Raw genomic sequence first — 23,096 nt, 5'->3', positions numbered from 1 at the left:
AACTATGTAACATTTCAGAGTGGGGTTTTACTACTTTAAGTCACATCTCTTTTAGCAAGTATGTACCAGTTTGACTGTTTGACTTGCTACTGAGTAGAGTTTGACAGGCGATGTCTGTTGTTGCAGGTGATGAAGACGTATCACATGTACCACACTGAGAGTCTCAGTGCTGAGAGCAAGCTGAAGGAGGCAGAGAAACAGGAGGAGAAGCACATTGGCAAGGCCAATGACATTGGTTCCAGCCTACTGCGGTATGGCCAGGACGAACGTCCACCGCGACGGAGCTCCGTCAAGAAGATGGAGAAAATGAAGGAGAAGGTCTGATTTTGGTTCATACATGACACTGTATGTGTTGTACATTACAGGCTTTATATCGACACTCAAGTACAACTGCATTTGTAATGATCTTGAATTTCACCAGTTGCTATTTGCACAAATGACATCTCTACATTGTGCAAAGTTTTAGATATATTGACAGATGATAGAAGATATAATCAGATTGATGTAGTAATGCATTCATTGAGTACATTAGGAATCCATTTTACGTCCTGGCATTGATGGAACACTCTCTTCCTCCCTCTCTCTAGAGACAAGCCAAGTACTCTGAAAACAAGCTGAAATGCACTAAAGCCCGGAATGACTATCTTCTCAATCTGGCAGCTACCAATGCCCTGGTGGCCAAATACTATATCCATGACGTCTCAGACATGATAGATGTAAGCAAATACTGTCAGAGCCAAATATGCAAATGTTGAAAGAACTTCCTTTAAGTCTCAGTGCTTCTTCTGTACATTCTAGGTCTTTTATTAGTTTGTAATTAACATCTGTTTTACTTCTTATCCTCAGTGTTGTGACTTAGGTTTTCATGCAAGCCTGGCCCGCACCTTGAGAACCTACCTGTCTGCAGAGTATAGTCTGGAGACGTCTCGCCACGAGGGCTTAGACTTGCTGGAAGGAGCAGTAGATGCGATGGACATCAGAGGAGACAAGTTGAAGTTTATGGACATGCACAGCCAGATCTTCTGTCCTCCAGCACGCTTTGAATGTCAGCCTCACATGGGGGATGAGGTGAGTCATTGGAGAACAGACCTGTAGTAACGGTTTGTTTATAGGTCTTAGTTCTTTATACAAACTGCATCTCATTGTGTTTGCTGCTCTCGGTGTTAAATCCTCCCGGTAAACTTCCCTTTCTTCCTTAATCCCAGGTGTGTCAGGTGAGCGCGCAGCAGCCTGTCCAGACAGAGCTCTTGATGCGTTACCACCAGCTGCAGTCTCGCTTGGCCACGCTTAAGATAGAGAATGAAGAGGTGAGAGTGCACACGAGTCTCAGAGGGATGGAGGTTGCCAGTGTCAGCGTTTCATTTCAAAATGAAGCTGCCTCTCTGCAAGTGTGCTGTAAACAGTACTGTTCTTTTCTGCTGACTCAGACGAGGACAATATGACTAAATATACTGAGTCATAAGTCCTGGTGTACAGTAAAAGCAGAGTTTCCTCCAGGAAATTGTTCAGCCAGGGTGGTAAGTGTCACAGATCTTCACGAGATGTCATCTTGTGACCTACTTAGTTAGTAGATGATGGCCTAAACAGTAGCTACAACCATTAAATATGTGAAGGAAATTATATTCTAATGAGAAAATAGTTAACTGGTTAAACTGAAAAATCTTCAGTGATGGTAAGACAAACCCTGTATGCTGTACTGTGATTTCCTGGTACCGTGCACATAATGGTCTGAGCCATAGAGGCCGTTGCATATCACCAGGTTATTACAAAATACTGTGACAGGAAATTACTGTCTTATCGTTCAAACTATCAATTAAGTGCGGCTCCATGATGTAGCAGGACAGGAAGATGTCTTGAAGCTGCATAATTGCTGCTCTACATATGGGTTAGTCTATAACACAATGTTAACAGGCTTTGGACTCTTTAAGAAAGAGTTTTTACAGACTTGGTATGATCCAAAATGTAACAGTTTAATAGGAACACGTTCTGGCAAGCGGACTTTGCTAACACGCTAGCTGCTCCTATACTTTCCTGTATCTATGCTAAGCTAAGCTAGCTGGCCGTAGCTTTGTATTTACAGTACAGGCATGAGAGCAGTGTGAATCCTCTTATTCATCTCTCAACTAAAAAGAGGATGAGCTCATTTCCCAAAATGTCAAACTCCAAAAACAGTTGAACAGCTGCGTCTCTTGTAGGCCCATCTAATTGGAAGATTATTTCTGTCATGTTAAGATTAACCGCTCTTATGCGAGGCTCACACTGGACATGGAAGCGCCACAAAGCGCACTAATTTTACATGGAGCGCTGCCCGCTTCCTTTTGGCACCCACGTTTATCAGTTGGGCTGTTCACACAGGACGCACCGCGGCCCAAGCTTCACGACTAACAGTATCAGCGTCTGGTCTTTTTTTCCCATGAGCCGCAAGCGACTCTAGAGAGAACGATACTGTAGCTATAATAAAGGATAGAAAGGATTTATTATATTAGATATAAATTATCTGATTATTGTAAATGATAAAAAATGCATCCCATGCCACCACATATTTGTCAGTTGTGTCTAAACCGAGCAGGAGTGACAAGCAGACACACACATGCACACAGGCAGATAGAGACAGAGCTCTGCATGTGATTAGAGCAGAGTAGAGGAGCAGAGTCGCTAGCTGACGGGCGCAGAGAAGTGTGCCACGGGTGTGAACGTGCAAGCGGCTGCTGACAGCCAGCTGCATGACAGCTGACATATCAGGGCGCCTCCATGTCCAGTGTGAACATGGCGTTGCAGCTTATCAATCAGCAAAGGGCACCTGAAGCATTTCAATACCTTCTTTGGCTTTGCTGTGTTTGAAACTGGGATTGTCGGCTGACACCTCACCTCTGTCACACTAACAGTCTTCAGCACTGTCACCCTGCATTTACGTTCATCTTTAATCCGACACTGACCTGTGGGGTCATCTCTCATCCAGTCTCCTGCCTCCACTGTGGGGAGGGTGGGGGGGTTGGGGGGGGGGGGGGGGGGCACCCGGCATGCTCCCTGGCGAGCTGGCCTGGAGTCACCAAGGCCACTGTGACTCACACAGACCTGTTTAAAGGTCACCGGGGGGGGGGTGTGTGTGTCAGTGCCTGTCTGTTATGAATATAGAAATGCACACTGCCTTCCTGTCTGCCTCACGTGGAAGGAGCATAGTTAATCTTTCATGTCACGATGCCTCATGCTAGGTAGCTAATTGCTCTGTTGTTTACGGTGTGTCAGTCAAACCGCTGTGAAAATGGCCTGCAGTGGTATAATCTGAGACTGTGCCGGCTTGTTTACACCATGCCGCTTGTTTGTGAGACTGAGAAGATGTATCGGAAGCATATACATCAGGTGTAATTACAATATTCCTTGTTGTTTTTGAGTGTACAACCTACCTAATTAATTTCATAAGGGTTTTTGTATACAGTTATATGAAACAAAAACGTTGCAGTTGTTGATATTCTGAGAATTAAATTCACGTTTCAGTTGTGTTTGTGTGCTGTGTGTGTCAGGTGAGGAAGACTCTTGACGCCACCATGCAGACCCTTCAGGATATGCTCACAGTGGAGGACTTTGATGTTTCGGAGGCCTTCCAGCACAGCCAATCCACAGAGTCGGTCAAATCAGCTTCCTCTGACTCCTACATGAGCAAGGCAAACATTGTTAAGAGACGAGCCAATCAACAAGAGACTGAGGGCTTCTACTTCACTGTGAGTTCTCAGACAAAGGAGAGCATAGCCGCACTGCAGCATGGAGCACATACCGTACATTATAACGAGAAATAACCTTGTCACTGTTTGTCTTTTTATTTATTTCATCTGCAGAAATACAAGGAGTACTTGAATGGCAGCAATCTCATTATCAAACTGCAGGCCAAGCATGACCTTCTGAAGCAGACGCTAGGAGAAGGTGAGACTTATTGTGGTATACATTGGTGGAGTGGTATTTTCTATCATTTCTATATCAGTTACTCACCTTCTATTGACTTGAATTTGTGAAGAAATCTTTGTTTTTCTCAAGCTGAACGAAAAATCCAAAAACTGAGAAAAGTCTTGATGAATTTAAGTCACTGGGAGCTGTGTTTCACAACAGCAAAACTATATCAAAACAGCCAAACTAACCCTTTAAAATACCAAAAGTCACACAATAAAACTCACAAACTAACCGAGGCAGTGGTAGACCAGCAACTCCTGTGTTCAGCGAGGTAAATTTTGACAATGGAGTCTAGCTTTGAAGAGAGCATACATAGATAAGTTTTGCCTCTAGTTTAGTTCCCTATCTGAAAAGGTTGTCTGGGGGTGTCGGTGGCTTAGTGGATAGAGCAGGCGCCCCATGTACAAAGCTGTTGCCGCAGCGGCCCGGGTTTGAGTCCAGCCTGTGGCCCTTTGCTGCATGTCATCCCCTCTCTCTCTCCCCCCTTAACTGTCCTGTCCATTAAAGGCAAAAAATGCCCAGAGAATATCTTTAAAAAAAAAAGAAAAAACGAAGGTTGTCTGTATGGGAATTTCTGAGCGTACGATTGGATAAATGAGACAGATTTTATTGCATGAGTTGTGTGAGCGTTTCTAAACAGATTGTAGTGGCCATTTCAGCATACCAAAGTTCCTAGGCCACTTAGTTTGTGAGGTGTCTTGGTTTTGATTCATGTTTCTGTTCCTTTTTTAAGAGCCACAGTGCTCACATGAGGCAGGGAAAAAGCTTAACAAGGAGTATGAGAATACAAAGAACAACAAAACAACAGGCCAAGTCCTTCCAAAATTACATCTGGTGTCGTCCACTACCGACTCAATGTCCTATTTCTTTATATTCTCATTGTATTTCCGTTACTACACTTCGACACTGCATAACACCATCAAGAACTTATTACGATCCAAGTCGACACAAACTTCATGTCGTCTTTACGCACGACGTTGTACACAGTCTCCTTCTGCCATGCGCACTCTACTGCCTTACAGCATCATACCTGCTATAAATAACCTGTGCCTGTGTTCTAACACATCAATTAAGTAAATATAAACATAACCATAATATAGCCCACTACTATACACTATTCAAAATATACAGAAACTGTTGTACATACAGAACCTATATGATATGTTATATCAACACAGAAATTCTTACCAAATATTAATAGGTGCTTAAGTGGCTCTTGGACAGATATTTTGGTATCGTTTTCCTGTTGTTAAACGCGGACCACTATGACTTAAATTCATCTTGAATTTTCCGCATTTTTGGATTCTTCGTTCACAGTGAAGGCATGTGATGAAAAACAAAGCTGTCTTGATGAATTAATTGTAACATTGTGTGGGGAATGGATGTACAAATGGCCATTTGGGGCGTAAATTCATTTCACTTTTTTTTATTTTTGGCGTCAAACAGAGTCAGTTTTAGCACTTTGGTTAAAGGCTATGACTTGCATGTGTATACATCAACCTGAACCAAAAGTGTGAATAAGGATGTTTATCTTCTCATGTCAATGTGTTGCTACTTCAAAATCTTCACAGCATCTGGTTTTGGGCATATATTAGTCAGTGATATTAGTCATCACATAGATTTTCAGACTCTGAAACTGTCATTGAAACTGTCACGCACTTAACAGCCTGACAGTTTTTGGCCCAAAAAAGGAACACAGGTTAGAAAACGCAGAGAAAAATTACTTGGACTAGTCGTACTGTACTTGAAGGGTATTCCTCGTATTTAATATGCATTATTCTTATGCCAAAAGCGTGAATATGAATGTATATGTTCCCTGTCATTGTGTTTCTACTTCTGACTCATGCAGACATGTGCTTCAGGGTTGGAATTCTGTGTGCTTGACATAAAGTAGGATTGTGTTGGAAGCTGCTTTTCACATGACGTGATCCTTGAACAAACATTTCTGATTGACTGATCAAAGTGAGGCCTTAATTAGTTTGCATACAGTGAGATGTGTGCGTGTGTGTGTGCGTGCGCGAATGTGTCGCAGCTATCGTGAAATCATCACACTGTACAAATCAGCTCCCACAAACCTCCCACTCTTGTTGCCCCTGGATACATTTTCACTTTGCAGAGCGAGTAGACAAGCTATCCCCTTCTGGGGCTCTTGTGCCGTTTCTAGGGCAACCACTGAATGACTGCTGCCTGGCGGTGAGTCAAATGCAGCCATGGCGCTCACCCCATTGAGCTTGCCTGAATAGATGCCCGTTTTCTCATAACACCCCTTTCCGTCTCCATCTGCCAGCCTTGTATAGTCGGCCAGCACTCAACCGTACAGCTAACTTCTGTGATTGTAAAACTAGCGTATACTAATTTTGGCTCTTTCTCTGCTGTTTTTTCCTTTTAGGGGAGAGGGCTGAATATGGAACAACAAGGTAAGATGTCCAGTGACAAGAGGGTGAATAAAGTAGGCGATGGTGTGTAAAATCCTTCCTGTGTCCCTGGATGTGGCAGGAATGAGATCACAGTGTGGGAATATGAGTGTAGTCTCAACTTCTCGCTTATTTGTTGAACAAAAGGTTTGATCGTAATTAGAGCAGGCGGTGCTCGAAGTTGGTCCTCCGAGTTTTAATCTATAAAAATATGTTGAGACTGAGAAATGAAATGCCACTGAGATGGATAATGTCCTGCTGCTGCTCTATTTATAGACATTTCAGTGAGCAGAAAATGAACAAATATTGACAAGCCACGCTCATGACTAATTGAATACAAGTGTTTGGCTTTTACCTATTCTGAACTACAGCACATTCCATTAAATGCAATCAGATCTGTATTGGATTTTGTGTGTGATAATTCCCTGTAGTCATTATCAGTGACTTTGATAAAGTTTGCTACAGTAGCTCTGCCTAAGAGTCGATTTAAAGAAAAACTTTGACTTCTGGGGCGGTAGCTTATTTGCTTTCCTGCCAAAAGTTGGATTAGTGAATGATTTTTGATGATTTTTTGCTAAATATAGAGACTGTTTTCTTTAATTAGCATAAAGATCAGAAGCAGGAGGAAACAGCTCGCCTGAAATATCTATTTAAAAAACATTTCTCACCTTTTGGATGCCAGGCTAGCTGGTGCCATGCTGTTGTTCCAATGGCCCGAAATTAGAGCCCCATTAGTGTCCCAAAAAATCTCCCATTGGACCGAAAGCTCATTTCTGGGGCAGCTCTTTATCCCAGAAACAAAAGCCCTTTGCTCAGTGGTCCAGTTTCTCTGAAAATACACACTTCCTGCACTTAGTTTCAGTTTCTCAGTTGCATTTGAGTCCCAGATTCTGGATGCTTTTACCAACTATTTGTGGTGCTTCTCAGCAGTGTTTGAACCAGTGAACCCAGGTGTTTTTCACTGACCTGTCCCTGCTTTTCCAGCGATTTTAGCGCCACCAAATGTGGATGACATGATCTTTTCCTAACCATAACCAAGAAGTTTTGGTGCCTTAACCTAACCACACCTTAACCACAGTGTTGTTGGGAAACGTTAAGTTTCAAAGTATCTGCTACAAAATATTGTAAAACTGTGATGCAGTTGTGGTTTATACAACCGTACATCCATCCATCCATCCATCTGCTCATCCGGGCCGGGTTGTGGGGGCAGCAGCCCGAGCAAAGCACCCCAGATGTCCCTCTCCCCAGCAACGCTTTCCAGCTCCTCCTGGGGGACCCCAAGGCGTTCCCATGTCAGATGAGAGATGTAATCCCTCCAGCGTGTTCTGGGTCTGCCCTGGGGCCTCCTACCAATGGGACTACCCGAAACACCTCTAACGGGAGGCGCCCGGGAGGCATCCTGATCGGATGCCCGAACCACCTCAACTGACCCCTTTTGACGCGAAAGAGCAGCGGCTCTACTCCGAGGTCCTCACCCTGTCTCTAAGGCTGAGCCCAGACACCCCACAGAGAGAACTCATTCAGGCCGCTTGTATCTTCTACCTCGTTCTTTCGGTCACTACCCAGAACTCATGACCATAGGTGAGGGTTGGGACGTAGATGGACCAGTAAATCGAAAGCTTCGCCTTGTAGCTTAGTGCTCTCTTCACCATAACAATCCGGCACAGTGTCCGCATCACTGCAGAAGCTGCACCAAACCGCCGATCCATCTAATGCTCCATTCTACCCTCACTCTTGAACAAGACCCTGAGATACTTGAGCTCCCTCGCTTGAGTCAGAAACTGTACAACTCGAACATTTTTCTGGTGATTGGGTTGTCTAACTGCAGGGAGTGTGTATTTTCAGAGAAGCAGGCTGTCGAAGAAATGGGCTTCCAATCCAGTTAAACATTTTTTGGACTAATGGGGCTTCGAATTTTTGGGTTATCAGAACAATGAGCAGTCCCCAGCTGTTCCTCCGTTTCCAGTCTTTGTGCTAAACTTAGCTAACTTATTGGTAGCTAGCTTCATATTTACTGTACAGATTTGAGGATGGTATCAATCTTGTCATCTCATTTAAATATTGTGTTTTTGAAGGTGGTTTTTGAAGACATGCCAACAAAAGCATTTCAGAAAAAAATGTCTGTTTTGATGTGTAAAATTGCATTAAGCAATTGCATTATTATTCATATTTACCTTGTACCAACCGTACACCCCCCACCATCTCCCCAGGCCCCCCACTCTTCCCCCTAAACCCCACAGATTTCGGAAGTCTAGACCTCGCTCCGTTTTTAACCGTAAGCTGTTTAACGGCAATATGGAGGCCTTCATTCAGGTATTGGCCCATCTGTGCTCTTTGTCTCTCCATGAGCTCAGCTGTCTCGCTAGCGGTCCTTGGGGGTTCTCTTGCCTTTGACCACTCTTTTACCCAAATGTTGGCTCACTCATGCACTGACTTTCCTCTTGCTCATTGCCTTGTGTCCACAGTCTTGCAATTTAGGACAGATAGGGTGAGGTGAGAGCACGATTAAAGAAATTGTGGAGATGGTTTGATTCGGTGCAGGGTCTGCTTTAAACACCCTTTCTCCTGTGATCCCCAACCTCCAGACGCTGAATTAATTTGGCTCCATGATGTCAGTTGGCCCTGCACCAGCCACATCTTGCAAATATGCAAATAAACACATGGCCACATCCACTTTAATGCCCAATCAAACAGGGCCAGGCAAGACAGAGTGTGCATCAACAGCAGTGGAGCAGCACGGCCAAGACGATCAGTCGATTGGCAGGAAAAAAAGTGATTAATCATTGAAGTCATTTATTCCAGCATAAATTCCAAATCTCTTGTTTCAGGCTCTAACTCTTTAAAGACTGAATATCTAAAGCTTTTAGGGTGTTGGTTAGATAAAGACAAGTGATTGAATGATGATACCTTTGACTTTAGGAGACGATGAAGTGCATTGGTCTCTACATATTCTGACATCCCTCAGAACAAATTATTCATCCAATTAACTGAGAAACTAACAGACAGATTGATGGATAATGAAAATTAGTTGCAGCCCTAGAAAAAATGCCTTACCGTTTTCAGTTCTCAGCTCCATCCTCTTGGGTAGCACCCTCCCTCCCACACACTCCCCCCTTGCTGAGCCATGTCCTCATGTCTCACACCCCACAAGGCACTGATGCTTTGGCTATTCTCTCAGGCCAGGCCTACTCTTTTTCTCTCTCTGTACGGTCTGTCTCTCCCTCTCACTAACCTGTTGTGGTTGTTGTTGCCTCTCTTCCTCCGTCTACGTGCCTTACTGCTCTCTGCCCAGGGGAAGACGGAATGTCCGTGCCAGGAGTCAGGTACTCTGTCTTACAGCAGGGCGGGATAAATCGCACTGTGTTCACTATGCTAACCAACATTTCTGTGCCTCTGTCCTGTTGGCATTCCTGTGAAAATACTGTAGTGGTAGTAACGTATGGTGGTGCAAATACTAACAATATTTTGGTGTGCTTATTTTTATTCTATACTCTTAACATCAATTATTTAAATTTAAAAAAAAACATTAAATCATTAACAATGTCATCATTAATTTGAGGGGCTGCTTCTATGAGCTTCTGATGTTCTGATGATAACACCCTGCTGGCATGACTATTTGTTTTCTATTATTTTCTCTGTGTGTGTGCTTCCAATTTATCATTTGAATCTGCCCGGTAGGACTCAGGGCAGCCTATACCAGTGGTGGTTGAGAGCTGCGTTCGATACATCAATCTGTATGGTAAGTTTTTTGTGTGTTCATATGTTGTCTCCACACAAAGCTGCTTCCTTATTTATTTATTTATTTATTTTATTTAACCTTTATTTAACCAGGAGTGTCCTGGCCAAGACAGGCAGCAACACCAGTTACAGACAGACAACACTGAACAAAAATACAGAAAAAAAATACAAAATAAGATTACCACAAAGAAAAGCCAAAAAGTATTTTAATATATACTAGAAATTAATCATAAAACGCAAAAAACGGCAACTACACATGATTAAAAAGACCAGCTAAGACGCACCGTGACATTGGCATGTAGAAGATTGTGTATAAAAAATCCTGCAGTAGTGGTTTGAAACAGCTGAGAGGAACTAATGAGTGCAACTTTAAGTCCTTCTGCATAAGATACCACATGTAAGGAGCTGCATACATAAATGCTGTCTTGTCAAACTCTGCACGTATCCTCAGAACAGACAATAAAAACATGTTTTGTGAACAGAAAGCATAGCCATTTTCATTTTTTTTTTCATACTCTTAAACCCATATTTGATCCCTCATTTTGATATTGCCTAACATTTTTGTTATGAAAATATTTAACTTGAGCCGTTGTGTCAAGGAATCATGTACTATATGTATTAGATAAATAATACTATCTACCATATTTTGAAAGGAATGTTCTGGATTGAAAAAAGTATTTAGTTTTCAAATAGCCCGTTTCCAACATGGGAACTAAATAATTATTTTTACAAAAACAAAACTTGCAGAAGCTTCTTTTGTTCAGCTTCATTCACACAGTAAGAAAGCACTGGGTGCCACTTGTATCAACAGGCATTTTTACACCTAACAGTTCTGCCCACTGGGGTGCTCCCCTTTGAGTTACATACCTTCAAGGGCTTTTATTCTGTTTACATTAACACCTCTAATAAGAACACTGACGTAAGCCAAGCTACATCAAAATCTTGTTGCATTTCCTTTGTTGCATATATGCTCAGTAAAGCCTGGACGTCCCTGTCAGGCCATTTGTCTGTGTTTTCTTCCATTTCTTTCATTACAAGCTGCTGTTTGTATTTTGTGTTGTCTGTTGTTTACATGGCTAACAGGTTTTTAAAAATGGTGGTTGCCAGTGTTGCTTTGGCTCATATGTTAGATCATACACCTCCGTCACTGAAGGTTCCTCTTTTGCTAGGAGAGTACCTTTTCTGAAATAGGAGCTAAAAAATTCCATCGGTACAGCGTTTTAAGAATTATGATTTTTCTTAGCTCTTACAGTACGAACACAAGAACTATGTTCTTAGCGTTATGAAAAGGTTTCAGGAAACGCTTAATATTAGGACAAAGCATGTACCCAATACAATTACTTTGTGTTGCTTTGTCTGGATGAAATGTTTCAAAAGCCCCTATCGTATTTTAATCTGTTATAGATTAATTTACTGAATCTTCACGGTTCTTCAAATGTGGTAGATGTACCAACAGGAAAGCGCAAAATGTTCTTAAAGTTCTTGATTTAGTTCCTGCAGCTCCATAGCAACATAGAAATTATTTGGTTGAAAAGAGCCTAAACAATAGAATATTCATGGGCTCCGTGTTGAGTTTAGGATCCAGTTCAAAATTCTCAGTCTTACTTACAAGGTTAGGCTCCCTCTTAGGGAGCGATCATTTCAAGATGAAACGCTAGAAACGCGATGCCAGTAAAACCATTGTTTTCCTATGATACGGCACGTCTGACCGGCGTTAAAGCGTCTTTTTAGACGGGCATTTTTCCGGCGTCTTTTTAGACGCGTTTTTGTAGACGCTTCTTTTTAGACACTTCTTTTTAGACGCCCGTAGACGCTGAAAAGTTAAAATATTTTCAACTATTTGAGCATCAGACGCCAGTAGCTAGCGCGCATTGAATAAGCGCTTCCAGCTTTTCAAGCATCTTTGAATCGTCTGCGTCTCTAGCGTCTCATTTCTGTGTGATCGCCCCCTTATGTAGCTGAGCTTCTTCACCCGTATTCTTCAACGCACTTTCTTCGATCAAATACACTAAATTTGTTGTCTGTCCCTCGCACTCGCCTCAAGACACGTGGTGATCAAGCTTTTGTGGCCGTAGCACCTAAATTTTGAAATGCTCTGCCTGCTTCCCTTCGATCTGCTGACTTAAAAGCCAGCTAAAGACACACCTTTTTCAGATTTTTTTTCTTCTGTGTGTAAATAGTTTTGTTAGTTGTGCACTTTTCACAACTTGGCTGACGTAGTCACTTCGTCTCTGTCATTTCTTTCTTGTTGTATATTGCCCTTGTGAAACACTTTGTGACCTATGTCTGTGAAAAGCTCTATATAAATACATTTTACTTACTTAACTAGCTATTTTGTTTTTGACTAATCGATCTGTTGAATTAGCTGACAAAATTGGTTGATTTTTCTTTCAAGTGTTATGTTATCTTTGCAGCAGAGTAAATCATGTTTTTGAATTTTAAAGTGACGATAGACATGTCATTATTTCATCCTGTAATGACTAAAAACACACCGCATTTCCCATTAAAGGACAAGAAACAACAACACATTAAATTAAACATGTTGACCAGGACCTTAATAACCAATTTCCTAGAAGTCTGGCAGGGGGCAGACTCAATCTCTTAACACCTTCCTTAATTTATCGTTTGCAGCTGCACACTTCTCTGGTCTTTCATATCCAGTCTCACACCATTTTGCACCATTTTTATCACACACACGCACGCACGCACGCACGCACGCACGCACGCACACACACACAAACAAACAAACAAACAAACAAACAAACACACACACACACACACACACACACACACACACAAACAAACAAACACACACACACACTTTTTTTTTAAAAATGTGTTTGTTTATGTGCTTTAACCTTCAGGCTTGAAGTGCTGTGCACATGCTGTGAGGACTGGTTACTATTCTTACATTGTAAATGATAGGACATTTATGCATTTTACACTAACGGGTCTATATGTCCACAGGTCTTCAGCAGCAAGGTATATTTCGAGTTCCAGGCTCTCAGGTCGAAGTCAACGATATTAAAAATGCATTTGAAAGAGGTTAGTCCCAGTGTGCTTGCCCATCTTCTCCTGATTGATTTTAAATTGCGTTTTGTCCACCTCAAAAGCCACAGCCTTTTCCACAGGCCTCTAAAGTGCAAATAAAGAGCCCATGTGTCACATGTATCCCCGTAATGGACATGTAAACCATTTAAAATGCGTAATATATAAGATCAGCATGCTGGAGTAATATTAAATGAGGAAACATAACTGCACTCTCAATGTTTGTATTAACCTCCCATCTTGAAATCTGCATAAAAGAAAGCATCAGTGCCGTGTTACATGAACTCTGATAGCAATGAATGATTAATGAGTGGATTGAATGCATGCTGTGTCTATAGGAGAGGATCCACTGGTGGATGATCAGGCTGATCATGACATCAACTCTGTGGCAGGCGTTCTTAAGCTCTACTTCAGGGGGCTGGAAAACCCACTGTTCCCTAAAGAGCGTTTTCTCGACCTCATATCCACGACGAGTGAGTCACGTTCCAGGAAAACATCTGAAAAATTTAAATATTAAGTGTAGCTTTCTTTAAATGTTTCATTCTTTTCTTTTCAGAGCTCGACTCAGGAGCAGAAAGAGCTCATCACCTTCAGCAGATAATTGTGACTCTGCAGCGGCCCGTGATCATCGTCATGAGATACCTGTTTGCGTTTCTAAATCAGTAAGTCCTGCACCAACAGACTTGTGTGGCACTTGTGAAGTGATACCAACGGCTTCTCTCTTTCCAGTCTTTCTCAGTACAGTGATGAGAACATGATGGACCCCTACAACCTGGCTATTTGCTTTGGCCCCACATTGATGCCAATACCAGATGACCAGGACCCTGTAGCCTGCCAGGCGCATGTTAACGAGATCATTAAGACCATCATCATCCACCATGAGGTCATCTTCCCGACCCAGCGTGAGTTGGACGGACCTGTGTATGAAAAATGCATGACCGGCGGGGAAGAGTACTGGTAAGTGCAAGGTGTCCGCCATGTGTCAGTGTGTAGTGTTGCTCAGGAGTGTGATTGTGTGTTTGAATGAATGAATGATTATATATTGTGAAGCACTTTAGATAAAAGCTGCCATTTATATGCAGCCATTAACCGCCCATTTTTCTCAGTTGTTAACCACTTAGCATTTTTTACTTTTTACCTTAACTTAAATGCTCAGACAATATGCATAATTATGTTCTTTTGGCACAAACCTCAATATAGAAATACCTTCTGATTATGTTGAGAGTGCTTTTAGTCAGAGTTGGACACTGAGCTGGGTATAGATTATACCAGGTGATAGTTTTTCCACTGATAAGTAAAAAAACATGGACATGATCTTGTGGCCAGACAGAAACCCAAGATATGATGGAAGCTTTTATTTTTCTAGAACACAGGAGTCCTATTTTCTTTATAATATTCTACTGTGTCTTGTTTGTAATACACTAAGCGGTATTTTTGTAATATTTGTTAGTTCATTTTATGTTTTAGTAGATCAATAATCATTTTGGTAACCATATTTTTACCCTTTTAGATGTTCAGATGGATCTTACAATTATTTATTTGGGTGCAAAAATCTAGTTGTGAATCTCACGTTTCATTTGACAGCTCATTAGGGCTGTTCTCGACTCATTTATGTCCGTTGAATCAGATTTGGCCGGTTACTACGAATATTGGTTTATTCGTTCCTTTATTTCCACATAGAGTTTTAGAGTTCAAACACCATTAGGTGGACGTTCAGGGTGACAGCGACATTCACGCAATAAAGAAAACAAGCCATGTTAGCCCTCCGAGCTAACGCGTGCTAACTACACTAATGCTTTATCCAAAATGTGCGAGATATTTGTTGACACTTGGTATTAAATAAAAGCCAGAGATTGTACCATATTAAGTTGCTGTGAGCTGTAAATTCACCACGTGTAAGTAAAAGGCAGAAAATAATCTAGTTTGGTGCCTGACCGGGCAAAGCTATCTTCCCTCGGGCAGCTGCCTCCGTCTCACTCAGAATCACCCTGGGTCTGGGTCTGCAGCTGCAGATATCAGAGAGCAGAATAACACGAGAACCACTCACTCTGCAGCTAAAATGAATCATCCCCAGATGCAGTGGGAAGGTGGTTACGACAGGCTTTTTCCACACGCTATTATGATGGGCCCTAGTGCCAGATTTTGCATCTAAACTGGCTGTTGGACTAGCGGACAGCATATAATTTTGTTATAGGTTGCTATTGACTATTTTACAAAAAAAAAGAAAGAACAAAAAGAAAACCATGATGGGGATACGTTTGCCTTAAGAGCATACATAGCAATTGGCATCACTGTTAATTTAACTTGAGTTCGTCTTTGATGAAAGTCGTGTTTTTGAGGTGGCAATCTGAATCACATGCAAGGCCTGTTCTTCTCCCAACTCTCCATGCAGTGAAAGCCCCCACAGTGAGCCAGGAGCTCTTGACGAGGTAGACAATGGTACGGGACCCAACACTAGCGATGAAGGTGAGTCACAGTCAGTGCACTGCAAAGACTGCAGTCGCACCTAAGAGCTGAAATAATCAGAGGTCTCAAATTGGATTCTGTCACATTTCTTTGTGTTGGATTTTCTATTCTTTGTATTGCAGAGCTGGAGCAGATCGAGGCCATCGCGAAGTTTGACTATGTGGGCCGAACTCCAAGAGAGCTTTCCTTCAAGAAGGGAGCCTCTCTGTTGCTCTACCTGCGAGCCTCTGAGGACTGGTGGGAGGGCCGACATAACGGCGTGGATGGGCTGATTCCACATCAGTACATTGTGGTACAAGACATGTAAGAGAAATAGATTTGCAAAGCCCACAGTAGGAGTTTTGTGACATTATTTTTGTACACAATTGCATCAGAAAACTGATCCAGTCAAGAAGTCAGTGCCTCGGTTCTGCTGCAGGACAACAGCTACTTTGGGCTTGGTCATTATTTATGTTGCTCTATTTTCCCAAAATGCTTGTTTCTATTCTTACCGTCATCACAGGCTGTGTGTTGGTGTTTTATAAAAGCTTGCCCTTATAAAACCTGTGCCTTTGTAAGGATCAGTGTGAGTAAAACGCTGCTATTTTCCTTCATGTTTTTCCTGTATTCTTGACACAACTAATGAAAGCAAAACAAATGGCCCCCAATCAGTAATTAGCCGCAGAGCTGTAAGGAGGACAAGCACTTAGGTCACTCCTCAAACACAGCCTGTAATTTCTGCTCTGGCTGCTTGCCTGATAGCCTCTCCTGCATCACAGGGCAGGTAACGAAATTAAAGCTAAATTAAGAGGAGGAGTGATGTATGGACTGCCAACGCTAGCTTCTAGGGACTCCAGTGTTTCATTCTGTCTGTAAAAGTAATGAGGCTCACTGTGCTGATGACATTTAGGTGTTTTTGTTGCAAGGATGTTCACTGTTAAGGATTCTCACTTAGCTTTTGCAACGTTTGATCTCAAAGTAAAAGCCAATATAAATATTTCCAGAGGATAGAGGCCATTAATTGAGATCAATATCTTCTGTCCGTCCATATCAGGGATGATGCATTCACAGATAGCGTTCCAAGAAGTGATAGTGCGGCCAGCAGTGGACCTCATCAAGATGAACGAGCCTCGTCCAGAAATGACCGCCAATCTCCTTGTGAACACACACCTGAGCGCCTTTTTGGAGCAGCATTGGGAAGGTTAGTTAAAACTCCACGGGCAAACACAACACAGACGGTGCACACAAAATGTAGTCATGAGTAATGCCGTGCAACTAGTCAGGGGAGTCAGAGATTCAAACTGATGAGTATCAAACTGTGATTTCTCTCAGGGTAAGGGTGCGATCAGATGGAGCTGCAGGTCCGCGCCACAGGAACGGCGCTGGCAGTCACAGCCCCACGAGAGCTGCAGACCAGCCTCCTAGGGTTATGCCTCGGCCCTGCAGCCCACACAAAATAGCAGTTAGCAGGGGCCCAGCAGACAGTCCCGAGAAGCGACGTCTCACCACATTTGGTAGTGCCGGCTGCGTCAACCACCCAGACAGAAAGGCCTTCGTGGACAGCCACTCTCAACGATCTTCACCCAGCACCACCCGGCACGCAAGTTTAGGGGATCACAAAACCCTTGAGGCCGAAGCACTCGCTGAGGTGAGTGTTGATACTTGAATAGACTTTGAAATGAGAAATCAATACAGTAGTATAACAATACATCAACCCTACTTAAAGTCATATAGTTTTTGTGATGGAGACCTTATACTTAAGTAAATATTGTACGTTCATCTTAAAAGGACACCATCCTTTATTGCCTTATCTATGATTAAATATTTAACTTAAATCTAATTCTAACATCTTTTAAGGAGAATACTGACTGTAAATAAGAAAATTTGAGTCCAGCATCCACCAGTCAGAGGGTTGGACAGTCTGACCATACACCAAATATCTTTTTAAGTGATTTCACTGTCACAGACATATTTCCAATGTTGGAATAAAACCACTACAGTTCTACCTCAGTTGATGTGCACTCCTCAGTCGTTTGATGGTAGTCAGAAAACTCAATCTGAGCTGTCTTAAGTCAGTCTTTTTCTCGTCTTGACGTTCTGACAAAATCAAATATGTTTAATATTGTAAGTTTTTACTCTTGGCTTATGCAGATACTGAAGTGTAACAATGCAAACATTGTCAACATCTTATAGCTATGCTCCCTCCAGCGCTAAAAGAGTAGGAGCAAACCAGGCAGATGGTAAACATGGAGGGGTCTCTGGGAAGGCGGAAGAACATGAACAAGTCTCCGTTGTAGTTTAGTTTAGTTGATTTGCACGTGCATGTATAGAAAAAACAGAAAAAAGAAATTAAAAGTTAAAACACATTGTGCAGGAGATGTTAGAAACCAAAAATGGCTTATGAAGACACCTCCCCTATTAAATAACAACAATCATACATAAAAAGAAAAAGATAAAAACAAAGATTGCATAATTGAACAAGAGTTCCAGCCTAAGAAGGAATACAAAATTCTTAAAAATGTACAATTTACAAAAAAAAAAAAAAATAGAAATGAATCAATGAAGTGTTGAGTCTCTGCAAATTACAGTCCTTTTCAGGTGTTTTTGAGTAATGATAATGTAGATGATTGTAGGGATGGAAGAAGGTTGTTCCATGGCTGTTTTCTTGTCCTGTGGAAAAAGGAGGACAAAACTGGTGGAGCCATGGAGTGAGAAAGGGTCGGTGTTGAATTCACCTTGTATTTGATCCACCAATCAGAACTTATTTCAGTGAGAAACCTTAATTTTTGAAACAGCTCGCCTTTCATGCCCGCCGTCTCCTCTCATTGACATAGCACCGCTAACCAACAGAGGCTGGTAGTGAGTTGACGCACACAATCTAAAATGTAAAGTATGTGTACAAATACTGTTAATCTTTTAATACGGTCAACATATGACACCTTTTAGCTTGTGTTTCCAGAGTCATGCGTTTTTATGGACACTAAAGGCATTGTTAATATGTCATATTACTTAAAGGAAGCTTGGTGTAAAATTTTCCACTACCTAGTAAGTATTTTTTGAAGTCTTCTTGTGTATGGTGGGCATAAGCATGCAGCCTGAGAGGCAAATAAAGTAAGCTAATCTCTTGGTGCTGCTCCTAAATGCTGTGCTCTGAGGCCATAGTAATAACTGAATCTGAAGCATTTATTTATCTAAAGCGCTTTAAAGTTTGCCTCTCATTCACACAGTCAGTCATTTCTGGATTTAGAGAAATTTGATTGTGTAAATCAAACTGAAGCTGTAAAAGTGAGGAAGGTAAACAATAGGATTTTGAGAAGTGAGGGAGACGTGTTTTCCTCATCCTCAGTGGAACTTTGTTTTAGTTACTCATTGCCTGATTGTTTGATATTCATTTCTAAATGTCAACATATTTTTCCCGTCTGCTTATGTTTGTCAGGACATAGAAAAAACAATGAATACAGCTCTCCATGAGTTGCGTGAGCTGGAGCGACAGAATGTAGCCAAACATGCCCCTGATGTTGTTTTGGACACATTGGAGCCCCTCAAACACCCCGGTGGAGCCCAGGATCCGCCCGGCAGCCCTCTCCACACCATGGTGATCAGGGATCCGGATGCTGCCCAGCGACGTAGCAGCAGCAGCTCCTCCTCTGAGACCATGACCACTTTTAAACCTGCTATATCAGCACGTAGACCGAGCGCACCTCTAAGGCCTCCGCCTGTCAGACCCGTCCGGCCTGCTCCTGTGATCGGACAGGGTCAGGGACCACATCGCTCCAGCAGCTCTAGCTCCTCTGGTCTGGGCAGCCCAGGCATCACACCCACTGACAGGGTCTTTCCTAAACCTCCCTCCCCATCACCGTCCACGTCCTCCTCATCCTCAGACAAACAAGGTAACATGTAGCTCCTGTCAGTCACACGTCAACTGGCTGAAGAACACTGTGGATACCAAGTGATTGTGATTACCATCACGCCCCTGCACCTCTTTTTGACAGCCAAACAAAACATTGACACCCCGTCTGTATGATGAATATTTACCACTAATCTCCAAAAGTGTGGGACAGCTACTGCTGGTTTCTGACAACTGTGTGCCATCACATTAGCTTGTTGGTGGACAAGTCAATGTACTGTGTTACAATATTACACAGAGATTTAAATCTATGAAAATAATTAGCCACCGTGCTGAACAGCAATGCTGGATAAAAAAGGGATTCACTGGAAAAAGTTTCTGTTATCTCATGTTATTAGGTTACAGAAATGCTGTGAGCTTGGACTTGTGTCTGGTTTCATATTACATTATGAGGGAAAACTTGTGGGAATATTTCACCGCTAATAATGTAGACATCTAGTCTGTGCTGGTGGTTGATGTAGTCTATTAAAACTAAAACTCCTTGGGCGCCATTTTCCTTAGAGAGCCTGTCCCACAGTGCCCGCATATACCAGCGAGCGTAAGGTTTTCTGCAGATAGAAGACACTGTGGCTGTGTCTGAAATAACTCTCTGTTTGCTATGTAGTGCACTTTATTAACTCTCTGCCACTTTTTCAGTGTGTGGTCTTTGAGTGGGAAATTTACACCCACTGGATGTAGTGCCCTTAAAAATCTAATTACCGAATTGATGTATAAAGACCCGAGGCGGGGCCCCATTCATTCCTATGAAAGTTGCTTAGTGGCACATAGAGCCAAAAAAGTTCAACTACCTAGGTTTTAAAATTACACAAATCTTACGCATCATGGGGCCAATTGAACAGACGCATTAGAGACTTCACTGGCCTACTAGCTAACTTTCAGGTTTAACCCTCCGCTAACTTGAACAGGGATAAAATGTGCGTTGGATAAATGTTATTGGAACAAATAATTCAAATCTTGATCGTGAAACAAGTCATTTTGTGGGGGGTTCTGATACTCTAAAAAGTGTATCCACTAATTCACAGATGTATCTTGCACAGTGTAAGTCTATGGGGGAAAAGTCTTTATGGGCCTCTTAGCATCACGGGATGTAATTCCACAGTTTGGCCATAATGTCAAATTGTCTTCAAAGCCCAGCACTGTTCCTGGAGCCTTGGTGTTAAGTCTTTTCTGCTAACAATCCAAAAGTACAATGTGTTAAATACAGTTGTGTGACATTTCATCAGGCCCCCACGACCACCGCTCAGCCTTGAATTTAAAAACGGACCACCATTATGAAAGACTCATCTGTAAAACTGTTGACAGGACTACTCAAACTGCAAGGTCAGTTCAGAATGTTTCTAATATGAATTGTTGATCTCAAGGATGTTTTATATTTGTAAAACTTTCCTCGAGCCATGAAAAGAGATTTTAAAATCTGTGACGTCATCTCAATGTAAAGTCTATGAGCCGAGGGGGAACTTGTGGGCGGGGCCAGCAGAAGAAATGCTCACATTCAGTGGGCTGCATACTCCGAAAGGAAATCGAATGCTACAATATTTTTGGGCGTATGCGCCAATTAAGCAGCTCTCATTGGACTGAAAAGGCACCATTTTGGGGTCCTGTATCCAGATCTAATAATACATCCATGCGCTACACCTGTTAGTGATGAAAAATGATGCTGATCCATAAGCTTTCTCAATTTATTGTCCACTATAGAGTAAACAGTTGAGTGTTGGGAGAGATGTGAGTGAGGGAGTGATTGCGGACACAGCCCATGGCTTAATGGTAAAACCAGGGTTAAATTTGTATTAAGTTGCAGTACTTCTAATGGCCACTAGATGCTGTCTCCAAGGACATTACATCTGCATTAGAGCCACTATTTAAAGAAGTAAATAAATTTTAAAAATCTGTGGCAGGTGCTTGCCACACCAAAACACCCCATACTGATCCAGCCTATGGATATTCATATATTGATTACAAAGGGCTAAAAGCAACTCCTAGATGGTCCCAATATTCACTGGGTTTGGCTAATTTTTCTCAAAAGTTATCAGAATAATTTGAAAAATGCTACATGCTAATAGCTTTAAACTAAATGGAAACATCCTCCATTTCTCTCTTGGAATGCCCAATTGTTATTTTTTCCACAAGAAGAACAATAAGAAGTTCCAACCATAATGTCTCGGTAAAACGTACTGCAGGATAGTGTCTTGGTTACGGTTGTAATTGATCAGTAGTGGCTCATCTGACTGGCGGTGGCAGCATCACCGGCGAAAAGCATGCGTTCGGACCAGGTTACTGGTAGCAGTGCAGCAGCAGCACAAACAGCAACAACCTGAGGCGCTGCCTCTGTTTGTTGCATCCCCTCAGCAATGAACCAGGACTGTTACATTGTGACTGATATTTGATAAATCCATAGTGTTCGCTGCATGTCAGGACTGGCAAGCTGTTCCAAAATGTATTTCTTACGCAACAAAATAAAACTTATTTCAGTCAAATCTATATTTTCCCTTCATTCATTAATCTGAGAACAGGTCAATGGATGGCAGAGGAAGGCCAGGCTGCAGGGGTACAGTCACACATAGGACACTTACATTACTGTGGACATTATAGACATGCCAACCTTATAACTAATACAAGGAAACAAAAATGAAAATCTGCAAAATGTTCTTATAATGTAGTCATCTCTCTATATAAAAAAAGATTAGCTGTGTTACCTCAATAAACAAGTAAAAGGTTCTCCTACAATACAAGTGACTAATGCACTTATAAACACGACAGGGAACTGTGCTGCATTTGTAGGTTCTGTGTTTTCATTTTGATGAAGTTGTACTAGAAACATGATATAGCACATCAGTATCATTGAAGCTTACATAATGTCTAGATTGCACACGGCCCAAGCGGACCGTGTGGGTGTTTAGATGAACTTGTTTACTGTTGGTGGTGTTTGTTGTCTCTTATAAGGATGATCAATATATCTTTAAAGTGTAATAGGTACATTGGATTGAATATATACATACTGTTAAAGGATACTTGTATAAATAACATTGTATGATAGGAACAGGATATATTATCATGTCTAGTCTGTAGATTTTTGTAACTCTTATCCTTGCACAAACATTAACAAAACAATAAATAAGTGAAACCTCAAAGAGATTTCTGGATTTGTTGTGATGTTTAATAAAATGTATGAGTGTGCTGAATGGAGATGATTGATGATTAACAGTGGCCAGTGTCAAAGTATTGGAAATGCATGCAACATTGTGTCTGAACAGAGGATAGTGACTGTGTTATGCGTAACTGTCTTATACACAGTAAAGCTCACTCATATGCACTGACTAGAGCGGTTTTTCAGTGCCATCTACTGGTCAGCTTAGGTTTTACACTCCTGTTAAATCTGGGTGCGCTCTGAGTCACATACTTTGTCTTTTTACTTTTATTATGCACTGCAGCTGCCCTTGAAAGGAATGCATGCAATGTGCACACAATTGGGACATACTACTTCTTCATAACATCACGCCCTGCACTTTGACCCTCTTACTCATGTATCTGTTACCATGGAGATAAAACAAAATGCCGTCCACAGCTCTGATGTTATTTTGCAATAACAATTAATATTCTCATTA

The 23,096-nt window shown here is 41.9% G+C and overlaps 1 protein-coding gene across 3 annotated transcripts in view; it reads left to right on the top strand.

The window, feature by feature from the left end:
* LOC125886360 (SLIT-ROBO Rho GTPase-activating protein 3-like) overlaps positions 1-22,614 on the top strand; it is a 50,281-nt gene extending 27,667 nt beyond the window's left edge. Inside the window, exons 5-22 of one of the 3 annotated variants that reach the window (XM_049572532.1) lie at positions 127-318; positions 588-716; positions 847-1,068; positions 1,206-1,307; positions 3,522-3,719; positions 3,834-3,918; positions 6,332-6,359; positions 9,649-9,679; positions 10,035-10,095; positions 13,062-13,139; positions 13,481-13,615; positions 13,699-13,804; positions 13,872-14,099; positions 15,535-15,608; positions 15,731-15,911; positions 16,642-16,788; positions 16,920-17,235; positions 19,024-22,614. In XM_049572532.1, coding sequence (XP_049428489.1) covers positions 127-318; positions 588-716; positions 847-1,068; positions 1,206-1,307; positions 3,522-3,719; positions 3,834-3,918; positions 6,332-6,359; positions 9,649-9,679; positions 10,035-10,095; positions 13,062-13,139; positions 13,481-13,615; positions 13,699-13,804; positions 13,872-14,099; positions 15,535-15,608; positions 15,731-15,911; positions 16,642-16,788; positions 16,920-17,235; positions 19,024-19,488 — 2,778 coding nt within the window. In that variant the 3' untranslated portion in view covers positions 19,489-22,614. Of the gene's footprint in view, positions 1-126; positions 319-587; positions 717-846; positions 1,069-1,205; positions 1,308-3,521; positions 3,720-3,833; positions 3,919-6,331; positions 6,360-8,566; positions 8,670-9,648; positions 9,680-10,034; positions 10,096-13,061; positions 13,140-13,480; positions 13,616-13,698; positions 13,805-13,871; positions 14,100-15,534; positions 15,609-15,730; positions 15,912-16,641; positions 16,789-16,919; positions 17,236-19,023 lie in introns of those variants that run through there. The other 2 variants (XM_049572520.1, XR_007449025.1) reach the window with 2 other exon arrangements.
* The last annotated feature ends 482 nt before the right edge of the window (positions 22,615-23,096 follow it).

Source organism: Epinephelus fuscoguttatus, linkage group LG1 (assembly GCF_011397635.1).
Source record: "Epinephelus fuscoguttatus linkage group LG1, E.fuscoguttatus.final_Chr_v1".
Taxonomy (NCBI): domain Eukaryota; kingdom Metazoa; phylum Chordata; class Actinopteri; order Perciformes; family Serranidae; genus Epinephelus; species Epinephelus fuscoguttatus.
Note: the sequence above shows the minus strand (reverse complement) of the source record. Positions and strands in the feature narration are given on the sequence as shown.